Here is an 18,997-nt window from a genome sequence, read left to right on the forward strand (position 1 = left end):
AAAATTTGAAAGTAATTCTGTGATTTAAATTTTATGACTTTCATCCATGAAAAGGAATAGCACAACTCCCCTTGGAAGGTAATCATCTGAGTCTGTAACTTCTAGATGACAAAGCCATTGTTGTGGGTCTGTGCCTGTTTGAAGGAGATTGAAGTGTGTCTGATGGAAGTGTTAGTACTCCTAAAAGAAGGCTATTAGGAAACAAATTTGACAATTACTTTCATTTCTTCTTCTTCTCCCTTTCAGCTGTAGTGGTCTTTAAAATCATTCTGTTTCCCCAAATGTCTTCCTGTAAGCTATTACATTACTATCACAGCATTGCACTGTTTATCCTTATACCTGGGAAGAACAGGCAGCTAAAATGTCTAACATTATCTTAACAAATGCAAATTGTCACCCTGTCAAGATTCTTTGCAAAGAACACTATCAGAAATTAATATTACAAATTACATTTAAGAGAGTCCTTTGGTCAAAACAGGTTTTATGGGATAAAACATGTTGAAACATTCATGGGGTCACGGAAATAAGTAGGTGAATTCAGTAAAATAAGATCCACAAACTAATCATAATCAGTGGAAGAAAGATGATCACTAATTATTATCAAAACCCTTTCTGGGAAAAGGAAATTACTTAGAAAATGTACTTAATGACTTAGACAATTAGATGTGTTCTACAGAAGTGTAGAAAAGCATTCAAAACTTAAAGCTCATTTATAAAGTTTCTGAAATTTAATTTTTTCCTTGGGGATAATAATTTGAAATAGAGTTTCTATCAGACTTATTTAGAGTGGTTCTTTTTAAAGCAGAACAGGGAGCAACCTCTAGCTAAACAGAACTTGTAAAAATAAATCTAGAACACAATGAGAAAATGTTTGTGTTGCCCCAATTTTAGAAAGGGCAGGATTTGGTAGAGGGCAGATATATCCCTGAGCACTGTTTGTGTGGCAGTATTCCAGCATGCCTTCTGGTTGTGGCTGAAGCAACTCATGGGCTGGATTGCAGCTGCCCTGCATGCTGAGAAACACTAAGCGTCTTTTATATGTTTGACTGTATGCAATCACCAGGCATGCAGCAGAGACCAACCAGTGGGGAATTAGAGACATAAAAATTATCTTCTCAGCTTCTCTGGCTTGTTACAGACACAGGTAGAACACAGTTACTACCACGATTTAGCCACTGGGAACTCTGGAGGCTTTGTAACCAAAATGAAATAATTGAACCCTGCAGCCCCACTGCTAGAGTTCTGGAAAAAAAAAAAAAAACAACCCTGAGACAGCAGAAGGCTTCCACACATCAGAGAGTTTTGAACGGGCTTCTAGCCCTTATGACAGTGAGCAGCTTGAGGAGACACCTTCATTTTCGGAAAGGATATTGAAGAGTTTATCTGTTAATTTGGTGAATGGTTACGACAGAAAACTTCCTTCTTTACATTACAATATAAGATAGAATGATATAAAAGTAGCCTGAGTTCTCTGATTTATAAGGATAATGAAATAAGTAATTTGTGCATATAAAACTTGAAGCTGGATATTTGTAAGTAACCTTAGTCCTTTTAATAATGTGATTATTGCATTAGGAAGGAGACAGAAACAGTATTTCATTTAAAAAAAAGAAATCACAGTGAAATCGCCAGGTTGTCATCTCCCCCCTTCACTTATACCTAGCCCATTTGAGTTGTAGAATGCCTGATTGCCAGAGTAGGGTGAGCTCCCAGCTGAACATGAACTGCCATTCAGGCTGAGACCCTGGTGTGCACCAGTGTGGGGTGTCTGTGGCAGAGTCTCTTGGGGACCCTGATGCGTAGGTGTTACACAACTCAGGGAGATCAGTGTGGTAAATTAAATCAAGGACACCCTAGCACCCTGGAGCAGAATGTGGCACAGTTATACAGCTTTTAGTTTTTACTCTGTTGTTTCAGAAAGAAAATAATTTTAAAAGCAACTGTAGATTATTATATGTAAGAAACCATTGCTATACATGACTGTGTTGTCTCAGTAGCTACACAATACTTTCTCTCAGTTTTGTCTGGAAACTGATTTCCAACTGTCAACAAGCTGTGCAGAGATTCTGGTATTTTTCCCGTTTAATGATTTTTTAATGTATGATAATTTCTTGACTATTAAAAGAGGAAAAAAATTCTGTTCAGAATTACCTACCTTTTCTTGAAACTCAATAGCGAATGTCTGTTAATTTGCTTCAAATGCTTTCTTTTCCCAATCCTTTTTCATTGTTTCAAATGCTAATTCTTTTTCCTGTGTGTCATATGCTTTTGCTTGGTTAGTGGCTAACCTTTTCCCCCTGAGGATTCTGCCAGTCACAAAGCTGTTCAACTGTCTCTTGGAAAAACAGAATTATGACTTTTTCACCTGAAAATTTGTGAGGCTTATTTTCTCATTCCTGTATTTTTTTATTATTATTTCTATTACATTTTTTTTATTATTTAGTAATCTCTAAACTCTCTCTGAATACCAAAGTTTTCCAACAAAAATTTTAGAGGAACATGTTCACTGCTTTAATGAATGTATTGTGTATCAGACATGAAGGAAGAGAATGCAATTAAAAATAATGATCCAATGCCATTCCAAATTTTTTACCTCCAGCACTGACTAAATTTTGAATGTTATCACACACTTACAGCTGCAATGAAAACATGTCTTCACTTGAGTAGGATATAGTGTTCCTGTTAATGTAAACTGTATGTAGAGTTATTTATACAACATTTTCACATAAAGATTCAAATATAAACCAATTAAACATAATGCCCTCTATAATATTCCTTTCATGCCTCAAAAAAAAGCAATAGAGAAGAACAAGTAAGTCAAAAATTTGCTTATTTTGCTTAGTATCTTTTCACACTTCATTTAACAAATATTGATTGTTATGTAGTATCGAAGCAATGAAGGCTTGTTAATTTAATACTCTTGGAAAAATTCCAGATGTGTTGATGTGGGTGGGTTTTCTCATATATATCAAACTGAGATCCCAGTTCTTGATATGAAAAAACTTTAGAAATCCTAAAAGAAGTAAAAAATCTTGGTCATGAAAATAGTAACGTTCAGATGTGGGGCTTTGCATTTCATATGTTGTCCTTATGAAATATTTTTAAGTATCATTACTCATGGTTACTGTTTCATGCATTCACACTCGTTGGCTCCTGCAATTGCTTGTTTTGGTTCAAATAGAACGAACCTTCTGTAGCATCTTCCAGCCAGGGAGACCAGTGGCAGCTTTAAAAGAGGACAGGTTCTGAGAAAGAGTGGCCTCTGGATTTTGTATGATTACCCTGGCTGAACGTGTTGTACTCACTTTCTTTCATATATTTTTGAAGGAAAGAGCATAAATTTAGTATTTTGTTCTAGTTTCTGTATAGAATAGACTTATGTTTTATACAATTGCACATAAATTGTATTTGAAGAGAACAAATCTCTCAGACATCCTATTTTTCTGATATTAAGGTAACAGACTGTACAGAAACAAACTTTTCCTTATTTATTTCAATGCTTGATCAGCCTCAATTACAGAAATTAAAACCTTATTTATAAAGTTACTTCATCAAGTACAACAAAAAGAATTTTTCTATACTTCACCTATCTGAACATTAATTTTTCTAAAGCACTTTTTCATACTCTATTTTTTCACGCCCATAAAAATGCTCTTTTTCTATTGAGTCATTTCTCAATTTCGTTTTGGTAAATTAATCACACTGAATTCTTTACGTCTTTCTCTGCAAGACGATTTCTTCAGACCTCATAAATTTTTTGAAAAATATGTTTTTTCAAGCATGAGCAGGAGAATCATATACTCTGTGGAAGCATACACAGACAATCAACTGAGCACTCATATGATTTTTTTATACTGCTAGGGTTTGGTTAAATCCTTTTGAAAGAAGCATCATGCTGAAAACATAACTATATTTGCTCAAACAGTATCACATTTGCATCTTTTCAAACCCCACTGCTTTCTAGGTTAAGGTGAGATTGTATTTGTTATTTGTGAACCTGTGACTTCAAACAATTCAAAATGACCTGTCAAAATACAAACCCTTATGTCACTGTCTTGTCCTCACTGCTGTGCTGTTTTCCTCTTGTAAGAGGTGTTGAGCTGTTTGGTAACAGTATTTAAACTAATTTGCATTAAAATACTACCGCTGGTTACCAAACACTTATTCCAATGGAATGCCTTATGGAAGTTTTCACTTCTGTGTCTTCTAAAATGTTGCAAAAAAATGTTCTAGGTTCAATTTATAAAAGGAAAATAATTAATAGTTCATGTTCTCTCATTAGGCAAGTAGTCTTTTAGAGGTGTCTGAAAAACCTTTGGATATCAACATTCATCACCAATTCAACAGCTCCCTACCTTGCGTGACCCAACTACCCTAGGTCCTTTCTCTTCCTTTCCTCCTGCTTGTTCTCTGTAGGGTTCCTTTGAAGGACATTTTGGTAATGACTTCTAGATGCTGGGAGCCTTAGGAGCTTCATTAGTATGGAAAAGGTGCTTTGCTTAACATTAGCTCAGTTTCCTCAAAGGGGCTGGTAATGCATTTTCAAGAATCATATTATGAACAGCAGTCATACTTCACCTCTTTTGATGACGCTTCTCTTCAGAGGATCTGATCTTTTCATTGATATCTGTTATTGTCCCCTGCTGAGTTCCTCTTAAAATGCTTAGGGGGCCCAGAGGAAAAGACATTTTAGTTGACATTTGGAAGTCAGGTTTTTTACTTACTTAATTTCTTTTTTGGCTTTGGATGCCTGTCCTTCTTGTTTCCATTCAAATTAATTCCTGTGTATTAAGCTGCACTGATATTTTGGCTGATATTTTGTGGCACCAGATGAATTCCCTGTGGAAGTGTGGCAAGCCATAGCAGCCTCCTCAGGGAATGCAGTACTCTCTGTGGGATAAAGCATGTGACCAAGTACCAGATCTGCCTCCTCCAGACTCACTCATTGGTAGCACATGTAAGTTGTAAAGTGTGCGTGTAAGTTATAACAGAGCCATTTTCTGCCAAATTCCCCCCATGGTGGAGCACAGCAGGGAGACATAGAGGTCAGTGTCTGCAGTAGCTCTGTTCAGGACCACAGAGGTGCCATCAGTATCATTTATGGCAGTGTTCTATCCTCCACTTTCTTTCCAAGTGCCAATAGCCCCCCAAAATTATTCTATTCAGTATTTCAGGGCTATTTTACTGGACAATTTATACCTATCTCTTCCATGAACTTTGGCTACTGACTTTAGATGTTACTTGTTTGATTGGTGTTATTTTGTGTTAGAACTGTTGCATCCATCTCCTGAGCCCTTGACATGAATACTTCAGAGTAATTCTAAAACCAGCATATTATGTTCATACAGTGTTTTCACTATGATTCAGAAACCACTTAAAAAATGTGCTTTATAAAGGGGAACCTGATTCCAGAGCTTGAAACAGAGCAATTTCACAAGTGAAAATAATTCAGTAGTACATTGGTTCTTAAAGACAAAAACCTGAAAAACAATTTAAGCATTTATGTAGGCCTGACATCTTTTAATGGTTCTGACAGAACTGCTTGATTAAAGATGCCCAGAGAAGATTAATGACTGCTGTAAGTATACAACCTTATGGCATCTCATAAAATTGTTCTCTGAAAGTTTAATGTAGGCTTAATAAACAGTAATTATTCCTTCCTACCATATGGCTGATACCAGATACATGAGGGTGGAACCCACTTGAATGACTACTCGTAGTCTCAGGTAAGTTGAATAAAAACATTCATTACTTGTATGAAACATAACTCTTATGAAACATAAGAGGTGATTGCCCCTAGAGGAAATGTCATGTGAATAAAAATACTTGCTTTCAATATCAAAAGAGTTGAGAAATGTGAAGAATTTTTATTTCCATAGAGATTCCTTTGTGAGAATATCAAAGCATTTCAAAGATGGGTAATTATTTCAATTGCAAACAAATTAATATGAGAAATCACAAAAATAAGAGCTAGAATTTTAAAGTTACTTTTTGTATATAAAGATGGATACAGTCAGGTGAAAGATGCTGATTTTATGAAAATCTGCTTAAGATTTTGGGTGCTTATTCCTTTGGGTATCCATTGATTTCAGCTGGAGGTAATCAAAACCAACCTCAGTGGCAAGATAAAGACCAGAATCTATTAACAGAACAATAAGTCAGGTATTTCAGATTTTTCTGGAATCAGATTACACTATTGCACACCAAAATCAGAAGTCCAAGCCCTGGGAATGAACTGAATTTTTCTGAAGTTCTGTATTATTTGAGGTTGAAAGTAGCATTACAGATTGCTTAACTTCTAGTCGCTGGCTGAGTTGGTAAGAGCCAAATGGTGTCTACAGGCTACATCTATGGAGCTTCCTGCAGATAGTCTGGTCCATCCTCTGGAGAAGGCTGTTTTTCTCTGGTTGTGGTTTTACATTCACTTCAGACTATACAGCTCTCCATAAATTGCTCATACTTTCAGCATAGGTTTTTAACTCAGGGGAAAATAATAGTTCAAAACAGAAAAAAAAAAAATACAAGAAATACAGTACCATATTTTATTATACCTTATTGTATGTGTGAAGTAATGGTATGTTTTGAGTCAATAGCACAATAACAGAATAGAAGAGCTCAGAAGATGCTCATTCTCTTCTGTGCTTTTTTGTTATGTCACTGTCTTAAAATACTCTTGCATGGTTTGAATTCCCTGCAATAATAGTTACTTATTCAGAGTCTCAAAAAAGTGAATGTTTGTCAGATCATACTGATCAACATCTGTCAGATTTATTTATCCTCATCTCCCTTCAACCTGGAGCTTGTTTCCCCCATCTTGTTTTTGTTTTCTTTCTTCTATGAAAGTGTATCAGGTTTTTCCTGTAAAAAAATGGGTCAACAAATAATTTAAAATGAGAGTTTGACATAGTGCCCTTTAGAGAAATGCTCTTTCAGGGAGTTTATAAATATAAGTACACCAGTAAAGATCTAGTCGTGTGGTCAGAGGTAATATATCAAAGATTGACACTAACTGAAGACAAAATGAACCCCAGTAGAAGCTGAGTTAGTCTGCTTGTGTTAGAGTCAATTTTTGCCCTTAAACAGAGATGGATCTAGCTAAATTAGCTGGTTTTATTGAGATGTTTCAAAGTACTTTTTTCTATATGTGATGTGTGTGTATCGTGTATGTTTTCCTGGCTTTACAGATCAGATGTGCTTATTTTAGTGGAGTCCAGGGGAAACTTGTCATTATTGCTCTTGTGTAAATGTTGGAAATTCATTTATTGCCAATCTTACTGTAGTGCTTTCTCACTGGGAATCAGATAGACAAAAATGAACTATCTTGTGAGTCTTGCTGGTTTCTGTACCAGCTGAGGTGTTGCTGAGACTGGTCTTTCTGCTCTCAGTTCTGTGTGACTGGGGTAGAGAGGAGGACAATAGTGCCAGACTTCAAGACAGGCCAAAGAGGAAAAGATATGGTGTTGTCCAACAAGCTGTCCAAGGACTTTTCCCCTGTCAGTGGAACAGCCTTTCAGTTTACTCCAGCTCAGTGAGAAGGCTGTTGCTCATAACACTAATTCCAAACCTTTTTGTCACTTTTATTTTACATAATCATCAATCTGAAAGTTAGTGGGTATTAGCTAGTCTTTATTCTGTTATTCTGCACTGCAAGAAATCACATTGCCCCACAACAGAGTTATCAGCCCAGAAATAGACATCTGTGAAAATATTCACTGAAATTATTGCAATTTTTTGTAGAGCAGAAGTTTAAGCGAATGTTTAATAACCACTGTCATTAAGTCCTTGATTAATACTTATTTGCTCATTTATACAGACACATGAATACTTCAGCGATGGATATACTGCGGGAACTTTGAGAAGAAGGAAAAGATCTCTGATAGTGATTTGAGAAACTGAAAAACATTGCCAGTGGAATCTTTTGAAACATGCAAGAAAGAATGCTCAAATGAGAAGTGCAAGGAGCATGATGCCTGCTGTGCTCCTTCAGACACGCATATTCATTTACTTCAACACATTTTTATATCTACTTTTTCCAAGTGGTGCTGTGTTATTCAGTTCTGTATGTCAGTAATGCCAGAGAGATGTAGTGGACAGTTCATCAGCCTCATTAGACAAGGCAGCTGCAGACCAGGATAATAGTGAATGAATGACTCACACTGGCAAAAGAGAAGGCAGGCAGCATTGCTTCACTGGCTTCATTGCATTCTTCTGTCCCTTGTGGGGGGGGGGTTGTTAAAATTGATACTGATTGGAAATCGCTCTTGTTAGCAAAAACAACTATTTGCCTTTTCCTTCTGCACAAGTGTTCTGCTTTTTAATTGTCTAAAATCTGAGGGTAGCAAAGAGCCATGGATCATGTCCCAGGTGCCTGTTAGTGACAGCCGCACAGGCCTCATTATAAAACCTCCTGTTAGAATGCAAATCAATTTATAAACTCACAACTCCTCTCTGTTAATTCCCCATTGGCTCCATAATTATCTTTGCTACTTAATTATTGATTATTAGTGTGCCAAATCCTGGCTTAACTTCAGTGAGGATTATAGCCACTAGCAAGATAAGGACATAATTTGGAGATGTAAGTGTACATTGATTTTTAAACAGCAATCTTTGCTTGAATGGAAAAAAAAGGTATCTATGTTGCTTCTCTCTGTGGTTGTATATTTTGCAGTAGCTGCTGACAGACCTGCATTGGCTTGCAACAATCAGATGAGAAAGGTGCAGCCTGTGGAAGTTACGGTTCAGTTTGTATGCAGCTTTGTGCTTCTTCTGTGAGATTGAGATTACATTTTACTCAAACTTCCTGCTCATAAAAATCTTACATATGAACCTTCCAGGATTTTTCCTAAATTTAAGAAAATTATTGTCTTCAGCCTGTACCTGAAAAACTTATGTACAGGTTGGCAGAGTGATTTTTTCTAACTTTAGGCAATAAATCATCAGAAGAGATGCAAGAATAATTCTTTTGTCTTTTATTACCAAACCTGTGGTGTGTTTGTTTCTAGAAAACACTTGCAGCATCTTTGTTCTGTTGCCAATAAAAAATATCCATTTGCCAAAATCTGCCTACTCTATGACCAAGTGTCAATCAAACCCATGAGCTCTGTCTAGGTCCATGACCCAAATAATAACAGTCTCTATACTGAACATTTTGTCTTGGCTTTTTTTTTGAGGAATTGGAGATTGGTTCTTGGGAGTTTGGTCTGTCTGACAAAGGGGTATGGTCTAGACTGATGTCAGAATGAGCACTCACGGGAAACTTCTTTTTTCTTTTTCCTCACAGTGAAGCCTAAGCACAAGATGTGATGACCAGGGGCTTGAAGCTAATTGCTGTGCTAAATATTAAGCAGAAGATGTGATGCAGTTTTTGGAAAAGTTAGAGTGTGCTTGAAACAGCTCTTGAACATTTGGGGTTTGTCCCCGTCTTAAGGATACATGGCCTCCCATCCATTAAACTGGAATCAGCCTGCCTTATAGGTTAAGGAAGCCTTATTTGAGGAAGCTAGTTTGCTTTTTATTTCATGATGTCTGTTTCACTCATAGCTTTCAGTGGTTTTGCAACAACATTTAAACATGAGCAAAGAAGAAACTCAATGTGTGCTTATGCAAAGACAAGGAGAAGAGCAGAGTAACAGCTTATGGAGTAAAATGAACCTAAATTTAACCAGAGTAGTGTTCCTCCTCTGGGTAACGGCAACAAAAGTATTATTTTTTAGTCTAGTAAAGAACAAATTCACTTGAAAACTGATTGTTTTAAGAAAGGGTTGTCTTAGTTTTCTTATTTTGAACTTTAATTTTTAACAACTCTAAGAAATTCGAGAATTTATTTGAAACCAATGAAATGCTCTCTGTTTAAAAGTCCACTCTAACATAATATGGCAGAATAAGAGGGAATTGAAACTGCTGCAGATTATCATTTCAATGGCAGAACACTGAGAAGTTGCTCTTTGCAAACAAGCATAAGACTTTTTATGCCTTTCTTTCTAAAGGAAGTTTCATAATTACTAGGTGTGTGGCTCTTGTCCATCTGCATAATTATCACCAAGAAAATTTCCTACCAAAGCAGGGAGCTTTCCATCTTCTTGAAGTATTTTGGAAATGAAACATAGGCACTTTTAACATTTTTATTTGCCATTTTTCATTGAACAACATAATGTCTATGTGTGTGAAATTCAAGTCATATGTATTTTCTCAGAGTGGAGAATGACTACTCAGCCTTAGTAATGTTATTTGCTCTACAGGTAAATCTCAGTAGTTTCACAGCAAAAAGTGGTTTCGTTATGTCTCTAAAATTTTATCTGTCTGTAACAATTCTTTATTACCAGTACTTTCCTGCAAACAAAAGAGTTATCAAATAAACACAAACTTATCTGCAGGATTTGTTCAGCAGGTGTGATTCTTGGTGTGATTCTTGGTATTGGGCTGTTATTTACTACTTTGCTTAATTTAAAAGAAATTATTCTAGTAGTTGTATAAAGTAGTACTGATGAAACAAAGAAGTATCTTATTCTGTTCCTGTTGATGTCAGTTATTTTTTATTTGACAAGTAATGGTAATTTTGCAGTTGTTTTCTGAATAAAGCATTATCTTACTTCTAAGTCTCAAACAAGCAATAACTTGGTGTTAAAGATTGCACTCAGGAAAAAAAACCCACACTGCAGGTTGGTCCTACTCTCTTAAATCTGACAGACAGCACTAGTTCCACTCTCCCAGGCTTGGACTTGTTGCTGTGGAGACTGGTTTCTGCTGGGTCCATGGCAAGGATGCAGCCACTCTAGATGGGGTCTGTGTCAGGGGAGCTGCTGTGGTGCTCAAAAGCTGACAGTGAAGCACAAACTTCTGTGCTGCAGCTGTGCAAGGAGAGAAGGACATGTGTGGGTGTTGACACCATGGTTTGTGTTCATATCTGACACCAGAAAGAACATACAGAAACCAGACAGGCTGCTTGACTACCCTAAGGGGGTACCCCTTGTCTGTCTCCATCTCCACTGAAGTCATCCTCCAATTCACTTGTTATCTTGTCCCTTCAGGTGACTTTGTTCAGCTTCCTCCTCACTGATGAACTGATGATCTGTCTCCAGCACTACCTCATCTAGATCTCTTCAGTCCTGCAGTCCAGCCTATCTCTTAGGTGTCTGTTCTTGAGCTTGTTTTGTGGACTTCATGGTAACTCTAGCCAACTAGAAGAGCTAAAGATAATACAAGCTGTTTTCCATATTCCCCTGGGTGTTGCTTCTGTATCTTTCCTCTTCTTTATCTATATTAACAACTATGCATAGTGACTATAAGCCCATGTTCTACCTACATGTATCTCAACCTGTTCACTTAGTTCTTTTTTTGATTTTTACAATGCTGTGTGTAGATTTCACCCACAATGTTCTTTCACCAGAGAATTTATTGTATTATATTTACATGATGCCTCAGTTTTCTAGGCAAAAATACTTTTTCATAACTGCTTTAGTTGTGCTGCTTTAAGTGGATTAGGTTGATAAATACGAGTTACATACTATTCTCCTCTTTTCTCACATCATGTTTTTTTACCCTTTCTTTATTTTGTGCATCCATCAATGCAGGGATAATGATTTTCTAAATGTTCAAAATGTGCCTAGCACATAAATCTCAATTCTTGATGATGTCTCTGGAATGAAGATGCTGATCAGGTCACACAGTACTGAATATTAGCACCTATTGGATCAGCTTTGATATAAATATAGTTGCAAATTAGGGAAGAGGGTTTATTGATCTCTTCACTGGACAAACACTGAGCAGTACCTCAAATTTCTAAAGGTTATCCAAGAGACGTAGAGATTTTCCCTTTTTTTTTTTCCTTTTTTGACATGCAGCCTTTTGTACTGTGTATATTTCATTGGGTGAACTGTTTGTGAAACTCCTGACCATTAATCTACTGTTTTCTTACTCTCACTAGTTCATCTCATCCTGCTCATTAACCACCTCCCTGCTGCCGGTTTGTGGTGCACAAGCCCAGAACACTGTCTTGCACTCTTTAACATTATTCTATAATGCTCAGAAGCTTTGTTTCTGTCAGCAGCAGAAGAATTAGAGCACAAAATTTTCTGATACATATTAGTAAAATCACGATATATAAACAGAAGCAAACAAACTAGCCATATCTTGCATGGATCTGGATAGAATAGAGTTCAGACATGGTAATGTGTAATAATTTTGTATTTTAAAACAACGGGATTTGGAAATAATCTAAAATTTTATGGGATTTGCCTTCTAATAATTCTGCTCATTTTCCCACACTGTCTTTCACCACTGTACATCTTATAAATGTCAAATACTTCCTTCTCACCTAATCCTTACTGGTCAAATTTTATCTAGTACTGGCAAGGTAACTTAACTAGAAGGTATTCTAAAAAAATAAAGCAAGCCGAACTTAATGGGAGGACTTTCTCTTATAAAACTGATGCCAGACCTTTTTGCAAGCATGTTTTCCCTTTTATGGATCCACAGGATTATGTAAACTTGGTTTTATTTTCATGCTGATTTTGCACGAAAAATGAACCTTAGCTTTCTTTATTATAAGTTTAAGAGATTTTTTTAGATCTGCTATAACTGAATCCTGAAATTAGTATGAAGATGTCCTCTATATCCACCTGCCCAGTAGAGAATCAGAAAAGAAAAGATACCTGTTGCTGCTAATTTCACAAAACGGTAGTCATGCCATTTGAAGGAAACACTTTGGCTACAGGAGAAATCCTAGAATATTCTATACACTTTCCTTATATGATGGGCTGTAATGTTTAGGATGGCACAAGAAATTATCAAAGACAATATTATTCCTACACTGAAAGGCAATTAAACATGGAGTACACTGAAATCACTGCTTCATTTCCTTTCTCTGCCTACAAAGTAATGTTTCTTTTCTCTCAACAATGATGGTCCACTGGTGATGCTTGTTTTTCTCCGTCCATATCAGATGTTTCTTGCTAGAGATCTGATCTCTTACTGGCCCTTAGCTTTCTGTCCAGTCAATCATACTGTGCAGGCAATTTCACAAAAATCAATCTGATAGTAGAGACTGAAACTGGGAAAAAAATATACTGATAGTGGAGGAAACACTAGTCGTAAATGAAATAAAACACCATTACTTGGAGTTGGGAGCAACATTTAAATTGTATCTCTAGCTAACAGAGCTGTGAAGAATGCCATCTTGTTGACTAACGGTCTGCAAAGGTTTTTTCAGTCTGCCTGGGCTATTTCAAGACAATCAATGCAATGTTGCTCTTCTCCAGATGTCCCTATTCATCTGCAAAACTTTTAGCACAGATTGTTCTCTTATTTGTAAACAGATTATTCAACAATCCCAGTGTATCACCAGAATGACAGATGTGATGTGCTATCAGAAGTGGCTAATTTCAGATTAGATAATTTTCTGTGCACAGTGCCAATTAGCCTTAAAGAGTAGAGGAATGCCTGGCGGAAAAAATGCTTCATTTTACAACCATCTGGTTTGGTATTGGGCCTTGGGAATCTTGTATATATTGATGATAAAATAAAAGAAGCAGTTTTAGTACCTTTTTTTATTCTTCCCAGTCAATATATTTTTAAAGATCTTAAGTGATTTATGTTGGGCCTTCTGATCTTACTGTAAATTTTCCTCAAATTTACCTTGTTAAGAAAAAAACGGGAAAAGAATGGAGTGACAAAGCCTGACATCCTTCACTGCTTGCTATTGCCTATAAATTATCATTGTCACTTAGAAAAAGCAAAGCTAAAACCTGTATTTGTTTCGTGGTCTATTCTTAGGTGCGTAAAAATTATACAGCTGGACAAGTCTTCTCCCTAGAAAACAGCAAAAGGCTACATTTAATGAAATACGCATTTTTGTTTGTGTCTCTGAAGAAAATTGTATTTCCGCATTTTACTTTTAAACATACCCATTTCTCTGATTCTGCAGACATTTAAAGTTATGTGCTTAAGATCTTATTTAGTTGCTTTCATCTTACCTAGATCTTAAATTCACGTGATCTAATAGCTTAAAATTTATTACTCTCCCTTTGAATGACCTTTAGCACTGCTACACATAGCTATTGCTTTGAGCAGGGAAAAGCTAGGCTACCTAGCTTAATAGTTAAAGTCCATGGATGAGAGTGGAGAAGGAAGAATCTAGGAACTCTAGTTTTCTATGCTTTAAATGTATTACACCTTACATTAAAAACTCATCTGGAAGCAGATTTCACACCATTTTGTCTCTCTCTGGATATTTTCTGTTGTACTCTCAGCTGCATATTCCAGTGGAACACCCTGAGATTGAGGAAAGGTCTCAAAGGTGGTGTAGGGAGAGTGGGATTTCATGCAAAAGTGAGCAGCATTTTCAATGAAAGTGGCTAAACAACCTTACTTCCAATTCCTACCCGGATGTGGTGTAAGCCAAATTTTAGTTGCTAAGTCCAGCCCATAACTCTCACTGAGAACAAGATATTTTCCTACCTCACTGTTCAGCTGTGTCATTGCACAGGAGTCTCACATGATATGTAGTGCCAAATCTGTGTAATACCCTCAAGTCTTCTAGCTCCTGAAGCCTGGAATTTGAAGCCTTGCATTTAGGATATGAAATCCAAAGTTAGCAGCTTGTAAAGTCTCTCTAGATTAGTTTCTGTCTAAAAGCTAAATGCATTAAGGACATTTAGGCTGTGCTTTGTAATGTTTAACTTAAGGTGTTCAGAGTCCAGAAATAGAGACTAGGAAAATGCCTTGTGTGACTATTTTTGATGAGGAAGAAGTGGCATTAATTTTTTTACTGTGGCTTACAGGCGGGCACATAAGTAACTCCAGGATTCAGCAGCTGTTAATTAAGAGCAGCTGCTTTGGACACATAAACATCAGGCTTAGGCTTCATGCCCCTTGCTTCAGATACTTAAATCTCTCTGTTGATATAGCTCTCAACTGTGTTGTTCTACCAGCAGCAAGACGCAAACAATCAAAGTCTTAGTGTGAACCCAGTTCTGTTTCATTTAACTTACAAAGTTGTAAATGAGCAACTGAAGTTGATGAAGTTGCAAATCTAGTTCCCTAGTTGAAATAAACTGATATAACTTTGTTGAAGTTTTTTTAATCATGTTATGTTGGATAAACTTTTATTTTTGCATTACAAACCAGTGTCTCACAATTACTCATACGGGGCTTGAGAAAATAATGGGAGCAGTGCAATAATGAAGATAAAGAGTGGGGCGCTCCACAGTGGCCGCAATTAAAAATCCCGAGAGGTTTTCGGGATCTCTAATCTAACCCCCCATTGGGACATGGTGTCCCGTCCCCACAGGGGCGCCTGGTAGTCAGTCACAAACAGGCGTAGAGAAGCCAATTTCCCATCCAGTCCCTCAATTTGTACAATGGTCTTCGATATTTGAGCCGATTTTGTCCCTCCGATACCCTGGATTCTTCCTGCCACGGGTTGCAATTCCCAATGTGACGGCCATTCCCCATGGGGAATGATTGTGACATCTGCCCCTGTGTCCAGCAGGCCCTCCAAACAGATGGAATCATTGCCTTGCTGGACATTGCAATATATGATGGGTTTGTTTTCTCCCACCACTTCTGCCCAGTAGACACCTGGTGTTTTGCTGTCTACTGGGATTCCTGCTGGTATGGGGATAGCCTGGGCAATGACCTGCCCCTTGGCCAAATAGAAGGGCGGGTTGATGCAATGTGCCACCAGCTGAAGTCATGCCAGGTCATTCATGAGAATGGCTGGGCACACTTCTAGCTCTTGAGGTGTGTGCTTAGTGTCTCCGATGGCCATGTACTTACAGCTTCCCCCTGAAAGCACCAATCCTCCTTCCAGCAGTTCCACTGCAATTACCGTCCACTGGTCCAATGTAAGCACGTGGTCCGTCGTCGTCTTCAGAGACGGTGGTGGTTGAGGGCACCAGGTTTCATCAGGGTTCCGTGCTGTAGAGAGAAACCCCACGAAACAGTCACGTCTGGTAATTTTGTCATATCCAGTGAATGTCGTTTCCCCCCTTTCCCCGCAGGCCCTGCCTCATTTTTGTCCCCACGCGAGGCAGGACCGCGCTGTGCACCTAGTTTTTTTTTGGTGCAGCGTTGGGCGCCAATGGTGGTGGCACTCTTCCCCCCCTTTCCCTTGCCGCATCTGCCGTTTTTTTGGGGCAGAATCTTGCGAGGTGCCCCACCCCCTGGCAATAAAAGCATACAATCTCCCCCCTAGGTCTCTGTGATGTTGGTGTCTTTGCTGGAGTTTGTGGGTGGACTGCCATGGCCGTCGGTGGAATGGGCCGTCGAGGTGGTGGTCTGATGTCCATTGTGGAGGCCTTCTTCATGCAGGCCTCCATGAGCGCAGGGAGCGTTGCCTCTGGATAAACTGGCATCCGGGAGATCACCCTCTTGGACGACTCATTGGCGTTCTCTTTGGCCACCTCGAGGATGATCATCGGGTGCATACCTTGATTTTCCACTTGTCGCTCTACCTGCACCCTTATCTGATCCACAAACTCAACAGAAGACTGGTTAGGGGCTTGTTTGATGGTCAAATAACTTTTGGGGGCTTCTGGGGTAGGTGCAGGAAGGGAAAGGAATGCCTTCTCTGCTGCCCCCACGATCCTCACAAGAACGACCTTAGGTAAGATACGGGCCTGTTCTCCAGGTTCTTTCCAGTTCCCCTCGCCGCACAGGTGGTCAAACGTTAGAGCCGATTGGTCAGCATCAACAGCCGTATCTCTGCATCTGCAAAGCTTAATGAGGACTGCCTGTAAGGACCGTTTCCATGTCTGCTCCCACAACAGGTATTCGGTCGGGGTTAACAGACATGTAAACAAGTCTTTAATGTCCCAAGGGACAAGCTCATTTGATGAAAATGTGGCCTTAAGAAGGCCTTTAAAGTATTCGCTTTTCCGGCCAAACTCCCTTTGGGCTTTGCAGAGCTGTTTTTCATTCTGGTAGGAGAAAGGCTTCCATCCTCGGAGGCCTCCTCCTACCCCACCATAGGTAACAGGTGCAGCATGGTAGACTGGCCCCTGTTCCGGGTTCTGGGCCCCAGGCCCTTCACATCTGGCTCCGATGTCGTGGGAACTGGATGTTAGAGCGTGGGAACCGGAAGCTGGAAGTGGGGAGGCGGGGTCAACAGAGAAGTGGGAGGTAACAGGGACAGGGCTGGCTTCTGCCCCGGAAAAGGCGGACCGGTCCTGAAGCACCTCCCACGAGGGAGGAGGAAGGGACTCAGGGTCTTGGGAAAAGGGGTGTGGTGAGGGGCAGGGAGGAAGTTCGGGCAGAGGAAGGGAAGAGAAGGAGTGTAAGGGAAAGGAATTATGGGGAGGAGAAGCACAAGGTGGGGGTCCGACCATCTTGAGCTCCTCGGGAGCCATTTTGAGGGTTCGGGAGGGATAAGAGCAAGGGACTAGGAGATGGATAGGGTGACGGTAACGGGGTTTGGGAGCAATGGGAAGGACGAAGGGAAGGATAGGGAGATGCTCGGGAGAACCGGGGAGATCGGGAGGGACATGGAGATGGACAGGGAGAACAAGTGGAATCAGGGGTAGATGGGTCTGAACTGGGGATATCAAGCCTAACAACTTTGGGAGACGGAACTGGGGTGGAGAGTTTAAGGATAGAAGTCTTGGCTGGCGGGCCCTGCCGACCAAGACCAGGGGACTGGGGGGTTCGCGAGGAGCCAGGGAGACTGGCACCACTGCGGCTACCCTGCATTACACGGGTTGCTCCTCGGGAACCACCCAGCAAGGGACTAGGGGAAAGGGTAGAGGTGTGAGGAGGAACAGAGGAAGAACTGGGGGGTTCTTTTTCCATTCCCAACCTCTCTCTCACTGTTAGCTGAATTAAAACATACAATGGGATCAATTTGGATGCCTGGATGTCCCCCTCATTCACCTTTTGAGTGAGTGTCGCTCCTACAACATTCCAGAAGGGGAGCGAGGTCATATCTCCTGGGGACACCCGTGGGAAATGGAAAAAGAGCCATCGAACAAACTGTTTCAACAAACCCTTTTTGAACTTTTTCCCCCCTCCCTCCAGGAGTCCCACAACTGGGAAATAAAATCCTTGCTGCTGTGCTGACAAATGTGCGCCCATATTTTAAAAAATCTGAGAAACACAAAACTGGTAAAACTGGGGGCCAACCACTCTAAAAAAACAAAACTGTCAGCACAGCACTTACCCTTGCCTACAGTAAAACGAAAACTTAAAAGAACGTAAAAGGAAGGGTCCGGGAGCACTCAGGGATTCACACACACTCACCCCTCCACACAAAGGGGACACCCCTCCACACACACTATGGCCCCACTTCTGATCCCCTGGCCAACAGGGATACTCACCACTTGCTCCGCTGGACAAAGGTGCTGTAGACAGGGTCCCTCTCCCTGGACACGATCCCTCCGGCGCTGAGGGACTACCGTGTCCGTCCCCGGGAGCACCACCCGACAGAAATGGGTCTGCTCCCACTGGGGTGCTGACGATCCTTTCCGTGGGGTCTCGGACCCTCAGGGAGGCCGCACATTGGGCGCCAACTGTCGCAATGACCGCCACTGACCACTGCCCAGGCTAGCTCCTGCGGTGTGCGACAGGAGTGGGGAGCAGCTGGAGGCTCTTGGCTTTAAAGCTGCTCCTCAGGAGTTCAGCTCTGCCCAGGGGAGCTGAAGCTCCAGGCACAGTGGCTGTCAGCAGTCTGGACGAGGGAGAGGATAAAAAGTAGCAAGGAGGCTTGCCACACAGGACGACCCAACTTTATTGGAGGCAACCAACAGGGGACAAGCCTCAAGCAACTCCAGGGAACCTCTTATAAAGGGAGGTGTTACAATGGGGATGGCTTAACTGGGGACCAATAGAAATCTCTAAGGGAGGGATATGGATGAGGATAGACATTTCCTTGGGCCAATAGCCTCAAGGGGAGGAGGGAAAGGGATCGCATGCCCCAATGGGGCATCGAGGTTTAGGGGATTTCCAAAGGGGGAGGTATCTAGAGGGGTAGGGTTTCGGAGGATTGATGAGGACCATATAAGGGTAA

At 40.1% G+C, this 18,997-nt stretch overlaps 1 protein-coding gene across 1 annotated transcript; it reads right to left on the bottom strand.

The window, feature by feature from the left end:
- Positions 1–13,656: 13,656 nt before the first annotated feature.
- Positions 13,657–18,588, bottom strand: LOC109143533 (endogenous retrovirus group K member 8 Gag polyprotein-like). Its single transcript, XM_019281231.3, has 2 exons — positions 15,775–18,588; positions 13,657–13,806 (listed from the first exon to the last, which is right to left on the bottom strand). The coding sequence occupies exon 1, from the start codon at positions 17,343–17,345 to the stop codon at positions 16,047–16,049; it is 1,299 nt and encodes a 432-aa protein (XP_019136776.3). The 5' UTR covers positions 17,346–18,588; the 3' UTR covers positions 13,657–13,806; positions 15,775–16,046.
- Between the last annotated feature and the right edge of the window lie 409 nt (positions 18,589–18,997).

This window comes from Corvus cornix, chromosome 3 (assembly GCF_000738735.6).
Source record: "Corvus cornix cornix isolate S_Up_H32 chromosome 3, ASM73873v5, whole genome shotgun sequence".
In the NCBI taxonomy this organism is placed as follows: Eukaryota; Metazoa; Chordata; class Aves; order Passeriformes; family Corvidae; genus Corvus; species Corvus cornix.

What these genes read in the sequence shown, in the direction of transcription:
- LOC109143533 (XM_019281231.3), bottom strand. Translation starts at nt 17,345, where the DNA reads ATGGCTCCCGAGGAGCTCAAGATGGTCGGACCCCCACCTTGTGCTTCT.